The sequence below is a fragment of the Anas acuta genome, chromosome 18, assembly GCF_963932015.1.
Source record: "Anas acuta chromosome 18, bAnaAcu1.1, whole genome shotgun sequence".
NCBI lineage: Eukaryota > Metazoa > Chordata > Aves > Anseriformes > Anatidae > Anas > Anas acuta.
Window position 1 is genome coordinate 4,167,335 of NC_088996.1, and position 24,600 is coordinate 4,191,934.

Genomic DNA, 24,600 nt, shown 5'->3' on the forward strand with positions numbered 1-24,600 from the left:
GAGGTTTCTCTGGCTTAGACAGAAGATCAGCCCCACAAAGTTTTCTCCAGGCTTACAGACACACTCAGAGAGTGCTGCTGTAATCTGCTGGCATGACAGACTTTCAGCTGCCTGAAGTATTTTTCAGAACTCTGATGCCTTACAGTTCAGTTTCAGGCATTCAAGAGTCACAGTCACTCAGCCACTATTAGGGGACCACAGAATTATACTTTATGACAAGCAGCTACAATTAAGTCATGTACACAGTCAGTGTGCAACCACCCTAACAATTTCAACTCAATCTGAGCAGTTGCTGGAAAAAAAAAGCATCAGTGCTGGGAAGCAAGAGTTCAGATTCAAACTGCATTCCCAATTTCATAACTGGTATTTAGAGGGAAGAGTGTCTGACACACGCTTCTGAGGCTTCACACAGAACAGACTGGGGAATATCCATGCATGGGTAGGCTCGAGTCTTACATTCCCTGGAAAGCACATGACAGCGTCATCTGCTTTAAATACTTCGGAACAACCACAAGTGAAGACAGGACACAGGAGGAATTATTCACAGGAAGCACTTTAGATACTCTAGCAAATAACTAATATATTAATTAATTGTCAATGAAATAGATAAGGACAGCAAGATCATTAGTACCTCATATTTCTTTTTATAAATTAATACAATCAGTTTTGATCCAAAAGCCTAAATCAGCTCCACGATGTCTTCTGATGCTTGGGGGTGTGGGTGCATGGCCAGCTCTGTGAATATGTATTTTATCTGCTTTTAACAGATCTTACTTTCATCTAATCAACACTAACTCTCTTTTTGGAGGATTTGGGAAACATCTGCACATTCATCTTAACCGGTACCATCATGATTTTGCTCATCTTGATTATGTTCCCTCTCTCCCAGCCTTCTTTTCAAGGTGGTGGAAAATGCACCACCATTTTAGTCCCCTCGCAAGGCAGCTGCTCTACCTCCATGATCTTTTCTGCTGCCTTCCTCTGCCCCTTTTCTTTACCCCCACTACAACCATCTGGTCTTCACACTTCAGGGACTGCACACACAACACAAGATTCAGGCATATTATTTAGAGAAGCAAAACGCCATCTTCTTTCCAGTTCTCTTCCAGATGACATGCAACGATTTGTTGCCTTCCTCCAAACATTTCAAAGAATTTTTAGTAGTTAAACACAAGGCAGATCTTGAGAGTTAACTACTGCGCAGAGCCAAACATGGGACTGGCATGGTTTACGTGGTATTTTCCTAGGTGGTTAAGTTACTATTTTTTCCTACTTACTCATGCAAAGACCTTTTAATCTGCCCACTTTGTTGAGTCCTTCTGACCGTAAGATTTTTCTCACCATCAGCACATTGAAAGAGCTTAGCTATCACCAACAAAATTGGAGACTTCACTGTTCATTACCTTTTCCAGGTCATGGATGAAGACACTGAATAAAACTAGTCCAGTCCCAGCACCACTTCCCATGGCTCATTTTTCCAACCTGAAAAGCAATCACTAAACCCTACTGTTTGCCTCCTATTATTTAGCTATTTTCTAATCCACTGGAGATTTAATCCAATGCTGTGGCAATTTACTGTTGTTTTTGAAGTTATTTTTTTTTTTAAATAACTTTTGATGCAGGATTTTATCAGAAATGCAGAAAACCCACTCACGGGGAAACCCACTCAAAGAACCTTGTAACAAAGAACCCTAGCAGCTTAGCATAACCTCCATGCAGCCAGATCATTTACAGTATAGATCCTCTGCTGCATTCATTAACCCACGGACACATCTGAACAAAATAGTTTGAATACTAAGTTTTAAGCTTGAAGCTTCTGCAGCTCAAGCATACCACTGCCTGCTTACTCAGCAAGCTGAAAACAACTGTGGCCATGCCCGCTGCTCGGACAGCACTGAATGCTTCATTGTCTGTGCTTCAAGCAGACAGCCCAAGCACTGTGAAGCACTCGCCATGATAATCTGTCTACTGAACGTCAGACTTCACCTTCCAGTGCATCATGTAAAGGCAGTCACTGGTGACAGTCAATTAAGCACTGTCTAGTTCTCCTTAGCTAGTCACATACATCAGCTACACAGCACTAACCCAATCACAGAAGAAACATGAATTACTATCACAGGAGAATCTGGGGAAGTTTCCATAGCATGTTAGAGACTCGTTTAGCCAGCTGACACATGCAGTAGATCTTCCCACATAATCAAGGTATAGCACAGTTTACTAACCTAGAAACCGAGGTGGTAAAAGGCAACAGGATCGGATCAAATATTGAAGTCTTTCCCTTATCAGAAAGGATGTAACCTCTCAGTCAGTTTGCTAGTGAGTACACTGCAAACTATTGGAACCCTTCATGCACAAAAAGGAACTACAGATTCCAAACAGGAAGCATGAACACTTCTGCAAAAGGAACAACTCTTCTTCCCCTAGACAGACATAATTAATAAAAATGCACATCCCACCTGACACCTACATGGGGTTTTAACATCAGTTACATAGAGAAAATCATTTCCAAATGCAGAAGAGGAAACTTTTAATGATGGGAGCCTATTACAAATCTAGTTATGCTGTGAATTTATAAGCCGACAGCTTTTATTTAGAGGCATATTCATCCCATTTCAAACCCAGGAGACAGCTATGCAACGTCAAGTGCAAAATGACATGTGCAACAAGTGGGATGTTCACCATCCAGTGCCTGCCATCTCACACAGCGGGAATATCAAGTGGTTGGTGGAGTGAAACAGCCAGCTCAACAGGACTCTGTGCTCCATTAAGCTAAGATACCCAAATCTATCAAAGGGAGAGATTAATTTAGCAATGCATCGAGATTCTCAGGTGTCTGCCATATACGCCACCTCCAGGAACCATTAACTTCCTACTCCTTCCTAAGTACCACCAGTGGAAGTTGAACAGCCAAACGTGCCCACCATTTCATTTTGCCATGTCTGTCTTCAAAAGTTTAATTTTTAGTCAACAGCAGACAACTCCAGTTAGGAACACTAACTTGGTGCTACTGTCCAATAACAGATTGCTCATTTAGTTATTTGGGAAACCACTTCCCAGCATAGATATACTCGGTACTTGATAAGGGCTTCCTTTATTGTCACCTTCTGGAAACAAACCAAAGGCCAACAAATATTAGACCTGTGAAAGTGGGAACTTTTAAGAGTCAGGAATATCAGTTTGTACTCAAAGTTTCAGTCAGGTGTTGCTAACCCAGGCAGCTGTATTTCTGCTGCCTCCAATGCCACCTCTTCTTGCCTCATCACTCCTTGCAGGCTGTCTTCTAACCCCAGAGTGAGCTGCTTTAAAGCAAGTACCAGGAGAAGGAGCAGAGCCCTCAGACCAGGGCAATTCTGTTATCAAACCACATTCTCCTACCTAAGGCACAAACTCTAAATGCCCACTAGGGTGCTAATTAAGATCAGACAGACAAGGGAAAGACAGACTAAAGCAGCCTTTATAGTTTTATTAGAAGCAGTGATGTTGCCGGAGGAGAAAGACTTATTTTGGTCAGAGATACCACTTAGAGGTAGTTAATAAGCACTCTGGAAAACCTCTCACCCTCCCAGCAGATGTCTGCTCAGGATATGGAACTGCTAATAGCTGTAGCGATCTTCCACAGCTCTTAGGTGTTAGAAGTAACGCATAAACTACTTGGTCAACACAGACATTCCTCACATCAGGAAGTAGCTATTCTTAAGGTAAATCTTAAAAAGGAGAGATTTCCACCCTCAGAGCAAAAAAAACACAAAAAAACCTTCAAGGTAAAATGTATGCTGCTAGGGGAAGTTCCTCTGTTTACATGAAGGGTTCAGTATGCATATGCACTTCCTTGGCAAAAATTAGCATTTAAAAAAGCAACTTAAGGAACTTAAAAGCTAGTCAGTGCAGATGCTTTCAGATGCAGTAGCTGTTCCTGCTTATTTCTGTGCATCAAGCATTTGCTGTGTGGAAGAACACTATGGAAAGAGGTAAACCGCTGAACTAAAATCTATGAAGTTGACTGTACTATTTAATTGTAAACTCCTAAAAACAGAATTATAGTCTTTCAATGACTTAAGTCTTTGCAAGAAGGTACCCACCTTGCCTTCTAGTACTTAAACAAATCTCGACACCAGCTGCTGCTGGCAAAATAAACGAACAGGACTGTTCTTGTCTCTAACCTGATGACTAAACAGAGGCATTCTGCCACTGCATTCCATATCCACTCTTACCAACTTCCACTGAAGTAATGAGGTCATGATATTGATTTGATGGATTCCAGGGAGAACCCCAAGCTGTCTGTCTTGAGAGAAACCATTTGTATATCCCATGACCTCTTCTATTTCAACGGAGAATAAGTACAAACTGTTCTACTGGAAGAGCCTGAAGGAGTTACTCACCAGAAGTTTCACCACCACCATCTCCTCCCTAGAAGAGAGAGAGGAACACGTTATATCTCATACTCCAAAAAGTATTTACCCCCTACCTCCATCAAAAGGGTACTCAATACTCTGTGCTGCGGCTAGACAAAGCTGGTCAAGCGTGCTGCTCTGCCCAAAGACACTCTGACAGACCCAATGAAGAACTTTTAGAGCAAGAACAGGCAGATAGGAGAGCAGAGGAAGCAGGTATCAGAGTAGCATGGCTGGTTCTAGATACATATTTATGCAGATTAATACAATGGGTTTGTAAGCACTAGTTCTCTCACAGTGACTAATTTAAATTTTAATCAACTGCTTATTTACCTGACATACTTTTAAAAATTTAAACAGACAGATAGTACCGAAGTAATCTTGATGACCTGTAACATATGGTACACTTGTTGCTCCCACACTGTGAAGGATGCAGGTGTCTTACAGCACTATTAAATACAGCATCCTTCATCAGAACTGATAGTAACCAGATCGTTGCAATTGCCAAGCAGTAACGACAAAAAAATCATACTCAAAGCAATTAGAAATATTTTGGTGTTCCCTCCTTTCTCCTAAGCAAATCTTTCCAACACCAAACATGTATCTGTTAGCAAGGTCAAGAATATTTGTTCCATCCAGGATATTTAACTTTTTTTTGTGAAACATCAAGAAGTTTTTTACAGATAAAGTTTCCTTCATTACACAAACAGCTAAACATTCTTTTCATACTCATTGGGTTCAGACTGTAACAACACAAAGATACAGAAAGTGCTCCAGCAGCAAAGGCTTCTCAATGGCATGAGGTTTTATCTGCTTCCATAGACTTAACATTGTTAATTACACAGTGAGCCCGCAGTCGTTAGGGTATTAGTACACAGCAATGCATGCAAATACATCCCCTTAAATCTCAGACTGGGCTATAGTACATTAGCTTTTGCTGTTTGTAACTTTAATCACTGCACAAAATTAAAGTATTCTGCATCACAAGAATCCTGTTTGCAAAGCTGAGAACCACAAGACAGAGTATTTAATACAATTAAGTAGAAAATAGAATTAGACTAAAGAGTTTACTTTTGTTTTCTGTGGTAGCAGCTATAAATTTAATCTTGCATTTGCTAAATTGGAACAAGATATTTTATGCAACAATGAACAATTCTGTGGCTCATTGAAGCTATTAATAACAAAATGGGTTAAACTGATGATTGATGCCAGTTATCAAAATAAAACTTGCTATTTATAACCCATAAGGTTATACCCAGAAGTTATCTATATAAGATTTAAGTGGTGATTTACCTACAAAATTCTGTTCTGGAAAAGCTCTTTAGGTTTAGGCTTAGGTCTAAAGCTCAAGAGTTTTATTTTTTTTTTCCACCTATGGAATTTGGTTTTGCAAGTGCAGTCTGTTCCAGGTTTCACTTTTTTCCTTACGTTCAGAGGAATTATTACTTTATGTCCTGTTTTTGCCATTAACTATAATCATACATCAATCAAAAGCCATGTTAACACTATAAATTATGCTCCATAATTGCTATCAAGTAGTTTACATAGAAAAAACACTTCTGATAGTATTACTGAAGAGAGTAACAGAAATAAAACAAGCATTCATGCCACTGAGGGGCATGGTGATGTGATATGAAATCAAGTCCTTTGTAAGTCAATAAATCCACACAGTTCAACGTAGGTAACTATTGTTAAAAATAATTAAAACAATTAATGCTAAAGTGAGATCTCACACCGCTTCATTACTGTCCATCAATAAGAAGAATTAAGGGCTCTAGAAAGCACCCCTTTGAGAAAAATCCAAGCCTCCACCAGCACGCTGTAAGACTATCCTACAGAAGAGAGAACCTTCAGGGCAAGAAGAGGTTTGAGAATAAGACTTTGAATTCTGCAACAATTTCAACTGAGCAACTATCAGTGATAAAGCAATCACACACAGAGAGCAAAGTGTCCCCTTATCAGGCTCTTTGTAGTTCATGTACTGACCTTTGGATCTACAAAGTCTCCATAGTTAGCATCAGTTGAGTTTCTTCTTTGTGGTCCAGAGGATTCACTGTCTTCTCTGATTTCACCTGGCTTAGTCCCTAGAAGCAGAGATTGATTCCAATCAGGTTGCAAGATTAACTTACTGGGAAAGCAGATGAAAACCGATGTGGTGCTCTTCTTTTGTAAATGACAGCTTTACCACCCTGAGGTTTGTCCTGGGTCTTTACATAATGACTCACAAATTACAATTGTATGGCTGCATCTCGTGCAGGGTCCAAAGGCCAGCCCTACTGCAAAATGCTCTGTAGAAATGGAAGCCTAACTTCAGCTGCAACCACAGCACAAAGCTAAACTTCCTCTGATTGATCAAGATCAGCGGTCATCCACATACTAAGAAAGAAATTCACCCTATTGTAACATGATTAATCTGGAGGTATCACATCCAAAATACATTCCTCTTAGCTATCTGCTTGCAACACCTATGTCCAAGACATACAATAAAAGGTAATTTTCAAAAAGAGTTGGAAAGTAATTCAAAAAAGAAAAATTCCCATGCAAGTAGACATCATTTGTAGCCCCAAACTATTAAATAGGAGGTTAATTCAGGTTTCCACACACAGACACCAGCAGCTCCAGGCCAATACCAAGAATGGATTAATGCATGTCAGCAGAACTGGGAACAAAGCACGACATTCTTACCCGATGATTTAGCCCAGGAAGGTGGATTTTCTTCAGGAGTTCCAAAGATGCTGGATGCCATTTTGTTCCTTCGCACGGGTTGTTCTTTTGGTTCGTCAAAACCCAGAGAAAAGTTGGACCCGCCACCAGGAGGACGCAGCACTCTGCAGAAAGATTCAACTTTACAACCTTGGGTCTTTATAATCTGCATTACTGAGCAGCACTCTAACATGTAAAACAAGACTAATAAGCCAAAAGATCATTGTTGGCTCTTGTAATAGGCAGATAGTTGCATGGGCTACATTCTGCCCAAATGGGAACTACGTGAGATGACTGTGTTAAGCATTGGCTCTTAATAAATGCCACTGTTATGTCTTCAGTGCATAACTCAACCTATAAAGCTAAATTACTTGCCAGCATTCAGACAAAATACTACGTCGCCACTGCTCTTCTTTGGTGACATTTATCAAAAGCAAAACAAAATATTCCTGTATCCTACTTGTGTCCTTGCTTCACTTGGTGTCAACAAGAGCTGCCACCAGTCTTCAGTGTCCGACCAAATTAAATATATATATAATCATACAGGCACACCAGAATCCAGCTTTTTTTAGAGAACCCTATGAAGGCACTTAATCTTCAAATTGGCAGCACAGCAAAGACTAAAGTTTGGCACATGAGTCAAAGTGCTGGTTGCATCACTGATGACTGGGCTATGGCCTCTATCTGGATTTGTTTCATCAGAAAAACCCTTAGGCCTGCAGCGTGCTACTGGACTGAGCTTAAAGGGATTTGAGCACACCAAGAGAAACGTGCTTTCAAGACACGCAGTGCCCTCAAAGGAAGACCAAAACAAGCCAGGGAAGGTGCATACTCCCTCTTCTTTTCTAATAGTTTAATTGAGATGCAATACAAAACACTTCTCCAGCCTACAGTACTCAAGACAATGGCGAGAAAAAATGACAAAGGTGTTGGACGTGAATATTTAGTGTTATTAAACTAGCTAACTGCTTTTTGTTACAAAATTCCTTTCCAAATATATAATTAATAATGCTCAGGAGCTAATGGGAGGATCCCACTATTGTGTAATATGCTTTATGAATCCAAGAACACTTTTGTGATTTGCTGCTTCTCCTTTCTGAATTAAGGGATATAGTATAATGGTCTTGAATCACTTCATTACCTTTTTTCCCCGAAGGAAACATCCCTGTGTATTTTCTTGGTTGCATCTGTTACACTTAATAATTTGAAGAACAGATTGTTCAAAAAGAGGGCTCATCCCCTCATCTTACGTCACCTCATTTTACCACAGCAGTGAAACCAGTATTCTCTTAGCAGCATGGCAGTTTCCACAGAAGGTCTTAATGAAAGTAACAGAAAAGGCAATTGAAGCAAAAAGGCAAATTACTCAAGCTGCTTAAGAGAAGCAATCACTTTTGCCAATCCAAGACAAAAGGTTGACAGATTTTATTAGAAGCTTCTCTCGACCCTGAGATGCTTTAACATGCTTCATCACAGCTACAACTCACACTCCAGTCAATGAAGTGTTCTTAAAATTGCACCTGATACCCAGGGATGTGCACTGAAAATTCATCCACGTCCAGGAAGCACTTGTCAAGACGTTTTTCTTTTTTTTTTTTTCCTCCACCCCAAAGAAAAAAAAAAAAAGCTACAAGCGAACAGGAAGCATCTGCTTTGTCAGGCCATAAACCTTACAGAAAAGGCAGCCGCCAAGGCTCGGTGCTGAAGGCGAGCCTGCCCTCGCTGCTGCAGCATCCACCGGCACCCTGCACGCCTGCCCAAGTGCCCTGCATCCCTTCCCTTCCAGCCGGACTTGGCAAGTTTTCTTTGTTCCGAGCAGGGCCACGGCTTCTTCCACGATGCTGCTGCCTCCCCGCTCCCCACCCAGCTCCCCTCGGCTGTGGGGTGGGAGCCGGGGCAGGGCTTTGGGTCCCCCCCTCCCCGACCCCGAGGGTCTCTCAGCCCGAGCAGCCGCCCGGGAGGGGAGGGGGGGAAGCCCACCCAAACCCCTCGGCGGGGGGTGCACGAGGTGGGGGGGCCCCAGAGCAAGACAATGGCGCCCGCCCCCGGCCGCGCCCAGCCCTAGGAAACCCCCGGGGCTGCCCCCACCGAGGGGCCGGGGAGAGAAAAAGGGGAGACGGGGGGGAGATGGGGAGGGGGAACCGGGCGCGGTGCCCCCCTCCCCTCGCCCCCTCCCCCGGCTGTGGCTGCGCAGCGCGGAGGGAGTCGCCTCCCTTCTTTGTTAGGAGGCGGCTGAGGCAGGCGGGAGGCCCGGGGTGGGTGTGGGGGTGGGAGCTCCCCCCGCCCCCGGCCCCACACAGCCCCACACGCACCGGGCAGACACGGCAGGACGCGGCCTGACCCCCCCGGTACCCTCCTCGGACCCCCCCCCCGTACTCGCCGGGACCCCCTCAATTCCCCCGAACACCCCCAGTGGGTGCCCAACGCCCCCTCCCCTCAGCCGCTTCCTCCCCCGAGGCTCTGACGGGACGGGAAAGCCCCGGCCCCCGCCGCCCTAACGGTCCCCTAACGGCTCCCTAACGGTCCCCAGGGCCGCCGCCGAGCCCCGCTCCCCCGGCGGACCTGGAGCTGTTCCTGCCGCTGGGGTCCATGCCCGAGAAGGTGGTGGTGGTGGTCATGGCGGCGGGCGGGAGGAGATGGAGGCAGGGGAGAGGGCTCCGTCAGGAGGCCGGCGGGAGGTGACGGTCCCGGGAACGGAGCGCGCCCCTTCCCCCCTCGGACCCTGCCGCTGCTGCTGCCGGTGACAACTGCAGCCGCCGCCCGCACCGGCCGCGCCTTTTATAGCATCCCTAAGGCCCGCCCCCTGGAGGCTTTCTCATTGGGCGATTCAAACTCAATCCTCGTCTCCCATTGGACAACGCCTTGCCATTCTGCCCTTTGGCCCGCCTCGCCGTCTTATTCCGAGGAGCCTGGGCTCAGCCTTAAAATCCCATTGGTGAAGCAATACGTCTGCTCTCCGGCGATTGGCTGCGCCTGGGGTGGCGGCGCCCTTTGTTGGTGATTGGCGGGAGGGCGTGTCGCTCAGGGGAGGCGAGCTGCCATTGGCTTAGCCGCGCGTGAGGCGAGACAAAAGTCTCCGCGGCCCTCCCCTGGCGGCGGAGGCCGAGGGCTGTGAGGAGCAGCCCCGCTCCCCCCTCCCCCCCCCCAAATCACCTCAGGAATCACCTCAGGCGCCCACCGGCCCCTCGGCCCCGTCCCCACCCCGGGAGGGGACCTGGCCCCCGGGAGCTCGGTTCCCTCAGCACAGCGCAGCCCCCGAGCCCTGGAACAATAGGCAGGGAGGCCGCGGAGGTGCTGAGGTGGCCGGGTGGGGCTCAGGCGGCTCCCGGGGCTGCTTCCACCGCCTGCAGCCGGCGGGCGGCTCCGGCAGGGCCAGCCCCAAGCCCCCCTCAGCACATTTCGGAGCTGAGGGGCGGGCTGGTCCAACGAGGCTCCGTGTCCAGCCCCGCTGCCTGCACAAAGCTGCACCAAACCCACCTTCGGCTCGGTGACTGAGGCCCTCCCGAGCTCCACTTAATGCCCTCCAAACACTTGTCTCCAAATAAAGTTTTCTAAAAATATATAATACGTGGGTTTTTTTTGTCTGAAAACTGCAAGCTCTAGAGGATTGTGCTGCTCTGCTCTGAGATCAAAGTGACTGAATTATTGTCACCTGAATTATCATGCCTTAATATCAATACAACTCAGAAAAGAGTTGAATGCTAAAGCTACACAAGCAGGGCCATAGTATTTTATTTTTATATAGGATCTATAAAAATGTTAGAAAACAGAACCCCACTATCACTACTTAGATCCCCAGGGAATTCTGTCACATCTTTCAGGAGGTGGATTAAAGGGAAGTTTTAAGCAAGATGACACAGTTGTCTTAATTCTATTATCCCTTAGGGTTGGGCATTAAAGTAAATGATACCTACTTGCAAGCAGGTAAGCCTCTGCTCTCTCGGGAACTTTCAACAGTATTTTATCATCGAAAAGCTTTCTATTCCAACCCACAGGATCTGAATCTTGAGTTTGAAAACTGTTGTAGCCCTGAGACATGCAGAGCTTTTTTTTTTTTTTTTTTTAAAAAAAAAAAGTCCATATGAAGAAAAACCCGTTCCCTCTGACAAAGCTAGTTTTAAAATACAGCTTTAAGATTCTAAAGCTTCAGTATTTCCAAGGGACTCCACTGATCTCAGAGGTGCTGAGACAGTCGTGGCTGCAGGTTATTCTTTAAATAAAAGCTGCTTTGCCAATTATTTACCCATAACGAGATCAAGGGCTTTATGAAGATTGCTACAGAAACTGGGCTTGCAGTCCCTTCCAGGATGATGACATTTGACCAGAACAATTCTCAGCAGCTGTTTGAAAACCTCAGAAACCAAACAATTCCACCTGTTGCTGAAACTCATCGTGCAATGAATGCAAAAAGCATCTGGAAGTCTGAACAACACTCCAGGAAATGCATAGCAGGGCTGGGCAAGGAGATGCCACTGGCTTGTGAAAACTCAGCTTGATGATCCTCCTGTGGCCAAGAGGTTTTTCTTCATACATATCTGCTATTTGTGGAAAAAGAATGTCTTTTGTCGAGCACATCATACAAAAGAGGTTTTGACTCAGTCTCGTCTTCTTCCATCAGTTCATTCATAGCTGTAAGTAGGAAGTAAGCCTCAGCTTGTAATTTCTGTTACAGCTGGATTCCGAGCAATCCAGGCTTTGCATCTGAAGTGATGCGTGGTGAAGTTCAGTGGGATACAGGTATTCTACAGGTACCAAGTTTGTCCTACTGAGCAGACGCTGTATTTTGCAAGAGTTGTGAAAGTTGCTTTGGTGCTTCTCTATTTCTTCAGGTAAAATTCCTAACAGTAAGCTGCAGTTTGGGAGGGAGGTTTGAACCACAATGTCCAGACTTCTTTCAAAGCTGCAGAGATGTAGTTCCAAACAACACAAAAAGCAGAGCGATTCCTGCTGCTTTCTTGTCTGAGCATCAATTATTACCAACTCTGGCAGTGTTGTTTAGTGAAAAACAGACATCCATCACTGGAAGAGGAAATCAGTATCTTGACAGATTCCTTGAGTTCCTTTTATTCCATTTTTGTCTTGAGTTTGTTTAAACTGCAAAATTTTCTTAAGTGATCCTACAAGAGGTCTTGCAGGGCATCACATCTATGCCTCAGATTCTCCCTTTCAGCATCCAGTCCACAAAAACCAGCACTAAATCCATCAGAAAGGGTATCCTTTGCCCCCTTTTCCCCCATCCACCTGGAGAATATTCCTTTCCTAATGAGCAACAATCTTCTTAGTACTGTATGTGGGCATCCACAGGCTTAGTCTTTCCCCAGGACTTCAAAGTCACCCTTCTATCAGGATTAATCCTTTGGCAAAACCTACAGCTCCTCCCAAAGTCCCCATTTTCCCTGCAGCTCCCGGGCAGCTCACATTTCTGCTCTCTTTCTACCACACCAACCCTCATTACTTCTAGGACCTCTGCTGTCGGTGAGCCACTACTTCAGCAGCCCCACCAGGCCTAATTTATGCCTCATGCATGAGCTGAAATTCTTTTTCCAGGGAAAACCCCGTAAATCCCTCTCTCAAAGGGACTTAAAGCATTTTATAAGCACCAAGTAGGCCTCCCAGCATCTCCATGTTAGAGTAAAACCACCAGTCCCAAACTACCAGTGAAGAAACCAGGAAACCTCTGAAATGAAGGATCTTGAAGGCCAACCAAAGGCTGAAAATGGACCAAATCCCAGTCTTCCATCCCCTATTTATCCTCACATTCCTACATCTTCACCATCAGGGACAAGTGCTGTACTACCAATTAATTATGACATTAAGTACCAAAAAAAGATAACTTAGAGGATTAAATTATTCACTAACAGAACGCATTGTTTGCCAACAAGTTCACAGCCAGAAAGAACAAGCCTCAGTAAGCCACCGACTGACGTGTATTAGGTCAGTTGTAATACAATTCTAAATAACCCAAGTTATTTCACTTTTTATCTTTTGTTGTTGTTGCTCCAGAACAGTCTATCACACAAGCTGATATAAGCATACTGAGAAGAGGCCACAATCTAAAACTCTAATAAAAGTCCTCCAATTTATTGTTCACTTTCAATAGGAAGTATTATTTCTTTGGGCCAGTCACATTACACCTTTTCATTAATGTTGCAGTGATGGTCACAATAGAACCTGCAGACAAAGCGACAGCACTTGGATTACACTGCTTGACTCAGATGTAATGAGGGGAAGGTACTAGAAAGAAATACTCTCGTGAAAATAATGTTTGACCATAACCTCTGAGGAGACGTTGCATCTGTTTTGATACCACTGTTACCTTGGAGCAGCAATTATTTTAGTACTGCTTCAGAGAATTTCTTTTGAGAACATCTCCATATGTCAGTGCAGGAATCTCTCGTTACCACTTGGAGTATTTCCTTACAGCCTTAGCAGTTTAGCATATTCCATTTCAGAAACACCTTGAGCTTCTAGAACCCTTTTTGAATCAGCTTCTTAGACCACTAAATACTGATGCTCACAAATGCCCTTTCAAATGGTTAGTGGCCCCACTGAGCAGGTAAACTAAGGTGCTGATTTTCAGGCATTAACTGTATAGGGGTTCCACCAAAATCATCTGTGCTTTCAATTCGTTATTTATTGCCCCTGTACATAAAAGAAAATGTCTTTCTTTAGGTACCAGAGTCCAAAACTTCTGGATACATCTTTTTAAGTAACTGGAAAAACAAACAACACTTGTGTCCATTCCACAACTGACACTGCAATTGTTTGCCAGACTGAAGACACAGTGTACACAAAAGGCAAAGTCCTATCATCCACAAGGACTTGCTAAACTATTGTACGCAATTATGACTTCCATTTTTTCATTTAAAAACCACATGAGGAACATTAATTTAATTGCATTGCAATCACTTTAGAATATGATATTTGAAAATTGTGAGTAATAATATGATTTGCCCAGGCTCTTGAAAGATCCCAGCTGTTTAATAAACACGAAAAACTTACCTGTCAACTAGTGTGACAAGACCTCTTTGCCAGTTTTCCTTTATCCTCTGACATGCGGACTTCTAGTAGTCCACTGGGCTACTAGTGTAAACACAAGAACTGTTAGAAATTAAACCAGGGCAAGCAGCTAAAAGAACTCCAAATAACTGCATCCAAGCTCATAGTCAGTTAAGTCCCTGTACTTAACTGCAGTCACCATCTTACAGAAACATCACTCAGTACTGTTAGAAGAACTTTCAGAAACATCAGGAGCCAGCTCAGATGAAGAGCAAAAAAAAATTCTCACTTTTTCTAATATCTAAGTGAAAGGATCAATACCTGACCATTTCTTTCAATAACCTGTTGCTGAATACTACAGGAAACTTCAACTTATGGTGAATTAAGGAGTATTTCCACAGCTGCCACATTAATTCAATGTTACAGAAGCCTATGTTTTTCTTATATTTTTTCACAGAGGAATTTTGGTTAGCTAGTCACAATTCATGTTAAGTGGTCTCCTTTTATTAAGGGAACATTATATTTACAAGAGGCCTGCACCTAAGTTAATGACAGATCAAGTACCATTGTATGAATTTATGAAACTAAGACATTGTTTCTGAAAGCATGCTGCTCAATACCTGTCACTTGACTTTTATTGCCTCAGGAAAAAAATAGACAAGATACAGCAGGGAATTTTTAGCTTCACAGTCTTAACTTGGGTTGAAAAAGCTCTATTTAAGGAGACCTCACCCCTTCTTCCGAAACTAAAGCAAGTCCAAACATCTTTTTTGGCCAAAAAAGATAAAGACAACTTTTGCCTGGGAGAAGTCCTGGCATGACATCAAGTTGAAGTAACTTTATACAGTGTTATCTAGTCAGGTTGAAAGCCAGAGATTCTAAAGCCAAAGAGGAATGTATTCCATGTCTAACCTTCGAAAGGTGTTGAAACAGATCCACCCTACTTTTTTCTTTAAACAAAAGAAACTTTTTCCAGGCCTTTGTGGCTCCGGATATGAGAACATTTGTTCACAAGAGGCAGTTTCAACCTTGCAATGTACCACGAAAGCCTACAAGATAAATACCAGAATAAGAAATAATTTGCTTAGCAATAGAATTATCTAAAAATCAAAACAATGGCATAGAAAATGACATCCTTCAACTACATAGCCAAAAGCAACTTCAAGAACAGATATTTTTCTAATGTCTATATTAGATGCAATTAATTTAACATTAACTATGTTAAAATTGCAACAGAAGTCAAACAGATCATCATCTATCAACTAAAGGCATAAGCCCATCATTTTGCCACAATTTAAGGATTTCCAGATCCTGCAGGTACAGGCCTGCTTCGTGAAGTAACTCCTATAAAAACTACCACCAGAAGGTAAACTCTGCTAACAAGTCAATACCAAAAAGAGCATTAACTACTGCAACTGCCACAAAATATTAGAACATTCCTAGGACATTAGAGAATGCTCTCCATCTGCTGAGTAGACAGTTGTATAATCTTTCACGAATGTCCATGGGTTACACCGCAACCTCTAACATCCCCCGTGAGAAAACTCAAGAACAACAGCCCTGTGGAAAAGACTCATGAAAAAAAATCATGGTCACTAGCTCCCAGTCCTTCAAGGGAGGCGGCCTTTTCCCCTTTCAGGCAGTAACACCACAATGGTAAATCAGAGCTTGGAATCTTCATCACCATAGCTGAATACACCCAAAAAAGAGAACTCAATTTTTTATTTTTGCTTTACATTTCCAAGCATCTCCCATTCGATACCATGGTAAACTGAATGCTTAACAAAATGATTCGCTCTTTATAACTTAATGTTTACATCAAAAGGCATTCCAATACAGAGTTCTAAATATGCTATTGTAACAATATTGGCGTTTCTACTAAAGACTGACAAAAAGAGCTCAACCCAAAGAGATAATAAGGTCCAGTATTTTGCAGTTTGCCTAATCAAACATTTTTGGCTTACAAGAACATACACAAAAATCAAAAGAAAAAACTGACTTCTATTTCCAGTTCAGTTGCTGGCTGGCTGAGTGAGAAGTCTCAAGGAAGCCTTTCATTTTCCAATAGTCTTCCTACTGTAAAAGGGGATTATGCTTATTTACTTACCACATAGAAAACTGAGACCTGAAAAGCATACAGTGCTGCAGAGAAAGAACTACAAGTTCCGAAGACTATTATTTCACAGAAAAATAAAGAAAACTGGTTATTTTAAACAAGAAGTTTATTTAAACAACAAGACGCTTTACTTGAAGGGAGAACTATCTAGGATTTTTTTTTTTTTTAAGAGTAATTTATCCCTACTTAAGACAGATTGCTCTACATGTAACAGCTACGTACAAAAAAGTTATAAAATTGTCCTTGGTTTTACAATGATAAAAGAAAAACATTGAAATTATCCAATCAAACAAGGTATGCAAGGTTTTTGTTTTTAAACAGTGAGAGCAAAATAACTTACTGGAATATAAAGATAAAAGTAGAAGGAGCATGCCACTAATGGAGCCAGGGGCATTTTCACAGAACCAGTTTGTTTTCCCACCCCATCTCCATTAAATGTTGATCAAAACATACCATTGGCCATTTAGTTAAAAAAAATATGCATTATGTCTGTGCACATACACCAGTTACTTTATGTACAATAGAAGGAATAGGAAAAAAAAAATCAGAGAGAGAAGAGAGAAAACTATACTGCAGTAGTCAGATGTGGCTGAACCAAGTCTCATTTTTCTAATTGTGAATGTGTCGCCTGTGGGAGCACAGTTCTGGACAGGAAAGTAGCAGGTTCTTTTTTTTGTGTGTGTGTGGTTTTTGTTTGTTTTTGTTTTTTGTTTGTTTTTGTTTAGTAAACTCCTCCTGTTTGCTGCTGGAACACATCAATTGTATCTTCATCCTCCATTTCCAACTATAGCAGAAAAAAGAAAAAAGGCTTTCAACTACTATAAGCTGGCTTGTTTTCACATTTCCTATCTTCATGTTTATTTTTTATGCAACTTACCAGCCCAGCCCCACTCCCCTCATCATCATCATCATCACTTCGTGCATTTAACCTACTTCACCATAATTCAAAAGCAAAGAAATGACGTGGAAAAAAATGCCAGTGGGTAACTTGCCCTAGAATGAATTCTCATATGTAACTTCAGGGTGCATTGTATGACTCCTATGAGATCAGCATTTGTAACACTTTAATTTTGTTGCCTACTTTGCCATTGCATCTTCTTTCTCCTATTTAAATCCTCAGTTTACCTTTGAACATTGCCACAATTTCGCTTTGCTGTTGTTCAAATGTGCAAATGGCTTCAGCTACAGCACTAAAAAAAGCAGACTATAATTAAAGCCCCTAGCCCGAGCAGGCAGTAAAAGAGCATCAGAAATCGCAAAAAATTAAGAACATTTTACATGGTCAACGATGTAACAAACTGCCAGTGAGGAACAGCAGTACTTCATTACTACAATTCTCTTTTTTTCCACTGCAAATTTTGCAGTTGACTTTACTAGGATGTTAATGTTACCTACTGACAGAATCTGTGCCAAGACAGAAAAAGTTGCTCCAACTACCATGAATTATATTTCTAAACAGTCTCAATTTCTGCTCCAGGAAATCAAACTGGTCTATGGCATTTAGTGCAGCTATAAATAGACTGATCCTTAGCTTCAGCATAACATGGATGGAGAAAAAAGCACCCCGCTGCCTCAATTCGCAGCATTTTAAGTTAAAAAGTTCCATAGATTGTGACCTGAAGAAGCACATTCATTAGAGCAACTGCTTAGAAAATACAGATCTGCTATAAATCTTCTAAAAACAGGAGTCCTTTTTTCTGTAATGAGTGGTTCTAAAAAGCATATAAAATTGTAACAGGTTGTTTAAAAGCAGCTACATGGAGCAGTAGATAAAAATAATCAAGAGTCACAGTGAAATACTCTGTTGTTGGAATAGCCTTTGTTCTACCAAATCATTGATGACCCAAACTTTACAACACTAATGTTATGCTACTGAAAATGACTTTCATGCTACAAAATTCAAGTTTACGGTCAGGATCTCTCTTAACAGCTGGGCAAGCTTTTATAAAAATAAAGCTATTGCTTCATGAAAAACTCAATTCTTACCTTACTAATTCTTATCTCAGAGCTGTGACTCAATAAAGTGACAGCCTTACAAGACTCACCATCTGCTAACACTGTACTTCATCTTCTTATTACTATAGTGATACAGGCTTGTTATTCAAACACAGAAGTCATGTAATATAATAATTCTGAACTAATTATACCAAAATAGTGGTAAAAGATCAAGTTCTACTATTAGTATGTATAATTACGTAAGATTTTCTATGAAACCTAAGCATCAACTCCTGGAGTAAATTCCAAAAACACTTTAGTTTTGCTTCTGTTGTTTACCTGTGCAGGTGTGTCTGTTTCATTAATTGGCTGCCCATCGAACCGGAATCTGATTTGCCTCATTGACAACCCCTGGACAAAGAGAAGCAACACAAAAAAAAAGTAAGTCTTGTGTGAAAATATTCACTAGTTTTCTCTTGAACTCATCACTGGAATTGCAGCATGATCGTTAAAAGCCGCCATTCATACTGCATGATACATTTTTCACAGTCCCCTCATGCACTGACTTGAAGGCATTTCACTACAAATCCTTGCAATCTGTTTTGTATTAAAAGTTGCATTGCGTCCAATTACTAAGGAAGCAGCAGTGCCCCACTGACTGGAAGTTAAAATAAAGCAATTCCTAGTACACAAGTCTCACCCCAAAAGCCAAAATATTTATAGTGCTTTTTAATAATAAGTAATTCACTTAAAGTTAGATGCAGAATTTCGGATAACAAACAGTTATAGTCGATACGCCTTTTCTGATCTTCCCAAAAGCAAAGGTATTCTAAAACATTTCTTCCAGGAAATCAACCACCATCTATTAGTCTGAAGTAGCACAGAGTAGCCAGTGGTATTTTTTTTTTTTTTTGACCTCAAACAAGAAACCAATTGAATGATTTTTTTTTTTCATACGGAGCTGAAGGGAACTTTCCAAAAAGTTCATCTTCTAAATACCAGAAACTAACTAATGGTGTTTCAAACCAGCATTTCTACCACATACACTCGTCACTCTGCTGACTTTTTCCATCCCTCAGAGGGCCACTACTCCCTCTTGCTGGAGCCAACAGATTGCATAAGATAACTACGTAGCAATAATCCCTTCTTTCTAAGGTTCAAATTCACAAGTTTATGAAATACGGAGGTATTTCAGAGCACGCTACATTCTGCAAAGGAGGGAGGAAGTCTGAGGATGCAGCCGGAACTGAGAACTTTCCAGACCTCCTCCTCCTTTCCCAGTTATATCTACTCTTTCTGAGAACACCTAAAGATCCAGGAAACCTGTGTGGTTTTTAAGTAAATCCAATGTATTACATGGTGCTGCTCTAGCACCTCTGGATTAGAAAAGACCTCATTTAGCCATGCAAGAGCAGATGTAACACACAAAATCAAACTTAACGTAGTTCATCAGGCAAAAACATAATAAAGAGTATTATCAGGAGCAAAATTTCAGCTAAGACTTCATAGCTCACAGCAAAATGCCTTCTTCCAGCGTGCCTAAGATTCTGCAATGTTCGCTCAGAACATCGTCTGGTTTAAGAAAGCCATGTGGCTAAGTGTCATGGCAGCAACACATTTTTGCACAGCAACATTTGGCTTGAGCTGTGTTCTCAGACATTGTGTTTCTTAAAATATATATTTCCCATCCCAAAAGCGTTGGGTTTTTTGCAGGTTTTTTGAGAACTTTATGAGCTGGATAACTGCTAACTGAAAAAAATACTGAAAAGCCGTACCTTTGTGACATTAGTATTCACAAAAAAATGCATATATTTAATAATTTTTTCCAACATAAAATAATCATAAATGGTCTTGATCTTCTAAACATATCATTCGAGGTTTAGCCACTGCCATTTTAGGTCTACTACATGCAATACATGATTTCATTCTCTAAAGCTGCTAAATTCTCTGCTATGTACAGCTTCTACCTCTCCAAAATCAAATCTAATGTTCACTGCTTAAGGACTTTAAAACTGGGTATGGAGCATTAGGGATATGGAGCAAAATGCTTTTAAACAAAGTTTGAGAAGTAGGCACCTCTGAAATAAAATGTAAAGACAAGTCCATCTCCAGAAAGAGATCCTTTGGATGCCTAACTACTTAAAAATGTAATCATAAAAAAATATCTCCCATCCTAAAGATCTTTTTTCCTCCTCTACTTAACACTTTCTTTTCTGAGTAGAAACATGAGTGACAAGTTTTAAGATCTTACTTTTGCTTGTATCCAAGTAACTGAACTATTAATGATATTTCTCATATCGCCTTTCCTAAGACTTCACAAATAATTAACCAGGCCTTGGCCTCCCAAAAAAACAGATAAAACTGCACTATACGCTTGGAAAAAGAAATACTCACTGATTTACATAATGTAACAAGTCTATGACAGAGAACGGAAAAAAAGAGCCCACAGCCTCAAACATTCACAAGTTTACCCCAGAACACTCATACATGAACATACTCACACATTCAGTGAGAGATGATTTTCCCTGTCTTAATTCATATCACTATCCTACTGTGACAAACCAAAAAGGTTTTACCACTGTGTTTGTGAATTAGAATTTGCTTTTCTGTGTGGTGAAACAGTTTATCAGCAAAATCCTGCTTTTATTGTATTTCATAGCATCACTGAATATTTGCCTTAATTTTTTTTATCCTGTTTCAAAACCTTATGAATGAAATACTAAACAGAGTTACTTATTTGCAGGTACTTTTAAAACTTGCAGTAACCGTCTGCAGCCTAGCAGGCTGGCTGCAATTGCCACCACACCAGCAAAGTACATTTTTTTTGTCCCTCAGAGGATTAATTTAACATCTAGACCACATGAGAAAAAACAAAGCTCATCATTAAGCATACAAGTTCGCTCCCAAGCTAGACATTAGAAAAAACCCTCAAACATCCACTGATATCCTCATCTTGATACAGCAACATTGAGCTAATAAAATTATAACCCTATGGCCAGACCAGTAAGTTACTCAGTGTTATAAAAATACCTCAGATTATCACTCAACTCTCCTTAAGTTCTTACTGCAGGTTTCTAACCCACCCTTTCCATGCTGAAATTTTTGAGCAGTACAATAACAGTAGCCTCCCAACAGCCTACATCTATAATGCAGATCTCGTGAAGATAACAACGGATCTTTATTTGACCCATTTCCTGTCACAACTCTGTCAGTCCGTTCTAGAACAGATCCCGATAACAATTCGCTATCCACTACACAATTAGTTTCTGTTAAGCCTTTATCATTTTGCATATTTACAGAGGTTTAAGACTTTGCTGTCTCTATGGAGATCACCTCTCCCCCAGACACTGGTTCTCCTGATGTTCATACAAGAACCGTACCTGTCGTTCACAATAGGCTTTCATTAGTTTACTAAGTGGTGTATGCCTCTTAATCTTAAACTGCACCACAGACCCATCTTGCCCTGCCACCTTCAGATTAATGTGGTCATTGTTTTCAGTCTTCACTCCTTCCTGTTGAGGAAACAAAAAAAAAAAAAAACTTTTTAAAAAGGTACGAAACAAGAAGTTAACATTTTATCAAAGTGCAACAGGTCATTAAAAAGGAGGAAATAAAATTATTATAGCTGCTTACCAACTCGAAACTTTGAATTAGGAAATAAAGGTCGTTGCTTTTTATTTGGGAAAAAATTAACAACAAAAAACCCTAGCAATACTAGTTGTCACTCTTGAGAGGGGTTATTATGCAAAGTAGCAATGAACGGTACTACACCAGCAGTTTTACAATAAAGTTTTTTTTTTTTTAAAAAGTTATTTCTATCAAGGGCATGGCAATATGCAACACTGCAGCTCCCAATCCACGGAATAAAAATATTTATGTTATAGTAATATACCAGGAGAAGGCTCTTTCTTGCTCCGTCTCAAACTTTTTCAAGTCTGTGAAGGCACTCCTCAAGAAAACTTTCAGACACTTTTAAAGGCCTGAAAAAGCAGCAAAGCTTTCCCTTTCAGCGAGCACTCCGCAAAAAGCTCTCCTCCACCAGCACCCCGACTCTCCCGCTTCCATCAGGCAGCAGGATTACAGCCGGGCAGCTCTCCTTCCCAGTTCGCTGCCCGGGCCGGGGGGGAGCAGCCCCATTTTCACCCGGTGCCCCCCGGCCCCGGCAGCTTTTGTTTTCTCCGCACGAAGCCAGCCGGGGCCGAGGGGTCCCCGCCATGTGTCACAGCCCCGCACGCCGCGCTCCGGCCCCGGGGCTGCCTCCTGCCTTCCGCTGCTTTCCCTTCAAAACTCCTTATGAAAAACGTGTAAAAAATAAATAAAAAATAAGAATTTTAAAGGAATTTAACAAAAAAAAAAGAGAGAGAGAGAGAAAGTGACCCCGCGGTGTTTTTTTTTCTTTTTTTTCTTTTTTTTGCTAGTTGCGAGTTCTCCCCGTGCGTTTTTTATTTATTTATTTATTTATTTGTGTATTTTATCCCCGAATTCCTGCAGTTGCACACCGAAGCTCCACGCGGCCCCCTCCAGCCTCGTTCTTTCAGCCCCCCCCCCCCCCCCCCCCCCCCCTCAAACCGCCCCCAACCCCCTCAGGGCCGGGCGGGAGCACAAAAGGGGCCGGGAAGGGGCCGCCGGGTGCTGCCCACCCCGGCCTCGGGGCTGTCGCCACAGGGGATGCTGCGGCCTCAGCGACCCGAAGGGAGCTGGGAGGGACGGAAAGGGGGGGGGGGGGGGAGGCCGGATCCGGCCCCGGGAGGACGAAAAGGAGGAGGAGGAGGAGGAGGAGGAGGAAGGCAACGGCAGCAACCGCCTCCGGCCCTGCCTCTCCCCCCGCGGAGGGCGGGAAGCTGCCCGGATTCGCCCCCCTCAGCTCCCCCCTCAGCTCCCCCCCCAGCCCCCGCCGCCCTCCCCGGGGATCCAACGCCCGCCCCGGGAGGCCGCGGCCCCGGCTCCCCTCAGGCGGCGGGGCGGGAAGGCGGCGGCCGGGGGCTGGGGGCGGCAAAATGGCGGGGGGACGGCGGGGCCCCGGCCTCGAGCTGGGCCAGGGCTGGGCGGCCGGGGCCTGGCCTGGCCTCACCGCCACCGCCGCCTGAGGGGCGAAGTGAGGCGGAGGGGAGGGAGGGGGGGGAGGGAGGGAAGGGAGGCGGAGGGGGGCGGGAAGGCGCCGGCCTCACCTTGGGCTTCTCGTCGGCCATGGCGAGTCGGCGGGGTCCGGGCCGCTCCGAGCGCCTCACAAAGGGGGGGGACGGAGCGAGCGAGCGCGGCGGAGGAGAGAGAGGAGAGGAGAGAGAGAGGGAGGGAGAGAGAGAGAGAGAGAGAGAGAGGGGAAGGCGGGGGGGGGGGAGGGAGCGCGCACGCACAGCCGCGGGGCCGCGCCTTGCCCCGTGCGTGCGCGCGCCCGACGGGGCCGCTCGCCCCCTCCCCCTCCCGCCCGGCGCGGCCCCGCCGCCCATTGGGCCCCGGCGGGCGGGAGCGGGAGGGGGAAGGGGGGGGGGGAGGGGGAGGGGGGGGGGCGGAGGCTGCTGAGGGGAACGGGGAGGGAGGGGGGGGGGAAGGGGGGGGGGAGAAAGGAGGGAGCGCGCGCGCGCCCCGGCCGTTACATAACGCGGCGGGAGGCGGGGCGTGCGCGCGCCCCCGGCGGCCGGCCCGCGCTGCGTGCGCGCGCCCCGCCCCGCCCCTCCCCGCTCCGCTCCGCCCGCCGGGCCCGAGCCGTGCGGCGGGCATTGTCCTCCTCAAAATGGCCGCCGGGCCGCCGCGCCCCGGGTGTGTGTGTCCCCCACCCCCCCCCCCCATCCCAGCCCCGTCACAGGCACCTCAGGGGAGCCCTCGCCTCCCGCCTCGTGTCCCCCCCCACACACACACACCCCGCCCGTGGCCCCGGTTGTGAGGTGGTGGCACGGGGCCCGGCCAGCCCCGCTTGTCCCCTCAGGGGCTGCCCTGAGGTGCCCGACGTTCCCGCCCGGGCCACCACAGCTGGGAAACGCAGCTCAAGTGTAATTAAAGCAGTCGTAGTCGAGGCTTACTTCTTAGGCTCCAAACGGCTAAAAGCGTGATGCAGCGTGTCAAAAATCATAGTAAAATACATCAATAAGAGGAAATGCTACTGATTGTTTCGAATTCACTCCAAAATGATTCGAGTTCGCTCCAACGGAGCGCAGAGGAGGAGGAAGTTCTCAGAAACTCCAGGGACTTCAAAGCGTTTCCAATCGCGCTGCCTCTAAACGGCTCCCGAGCCTTTTCCTATCAACATCACATCTGCCAGCGCCGTTTGTCAACAGCTTCTTGGCGGCACAGAGTGGAAAGGAGCCACCAAAAAGCGGCCCTGGTGAAGGCCACGGGCACGGAGTCCGCGGGTGGCTGCTGGTTCGCAGCGGTGCCGTGAGGCGCTGTTGGTGCACGTGCTCCGGTCGTGGGGCAGCCGCGGCCGTAGGGTCACACACGCCCTGCTCCCGGCGTGACAAA

The 24,600-nt window shown here is 44.1% G+C and overlaps 2 protein-coding genes across 3 annotated transcripts in view; both read right to left on the minus strand.

Moving 5' to 3' along the window:
• JPT1 (Jupiter microtubule associated homolog 1) overlaps window positions 1-9,867 on the minus strand; it is a 27,368-nt gene extending 17,501 nt beyond the window's left edge. The window contains exons 1-4 of one of the 2 annotated variants that reach the window (XM_068654615.1): window positions 9,657-9,867; window positions 7,077-7,219; window positions 6,378-6,475; window positions 4,380-4,407 (exon numbers count right to left, since the gene is read on the minus strand). In XM_068654615.1, coding sequence (XP_068510716.1) covers window positions 4,380-4,407; window positions 6,378-6,475; window positions 7,077-7,219; window positions 9,657-9,712 — 325 coding nt within the window. In that variant the 5' untranslated portion in view covers window positions 9,713-9,867. The remainder of the gene's footprint in view (window positions 1-4,379; window positions 4,408-6,377; window positions 6,476-7,076; window positions 7,220-9,656) is intronic. The other variant, XM_068654614.1, reaches the window with a different exon arrangement.
• A 6,430-nt stretch (window positions 9,868-16,297) lies between these two features.
• Window positions 16,298-23,544, minus strand: SUMO2 (small ubiquitin like modifier 2). Its single transcript, XM_068654613.1, has 4 exons — window positions 23,313-23,544; window positions 21,525-21,656; window positions 18,484-18,555; window positions 16,298-16,993 (listed from the first exon to the last, which is right to left on the minus strand). The coding sequence occupies exons 1-4, from the start codon at window positions 23,331-23,333 to the stop codon at window positions 16,931-16,933; spliced, it is 288 nt and encodes a 95-aa protein (XP_068510714.1). The 5' UTR covers window positions 23,334-23,544; the 3' UTR covers window positions 16,298-16,930.
• Window positions 23,545-24,600: the final 1,056 nt, after the last annotated feature.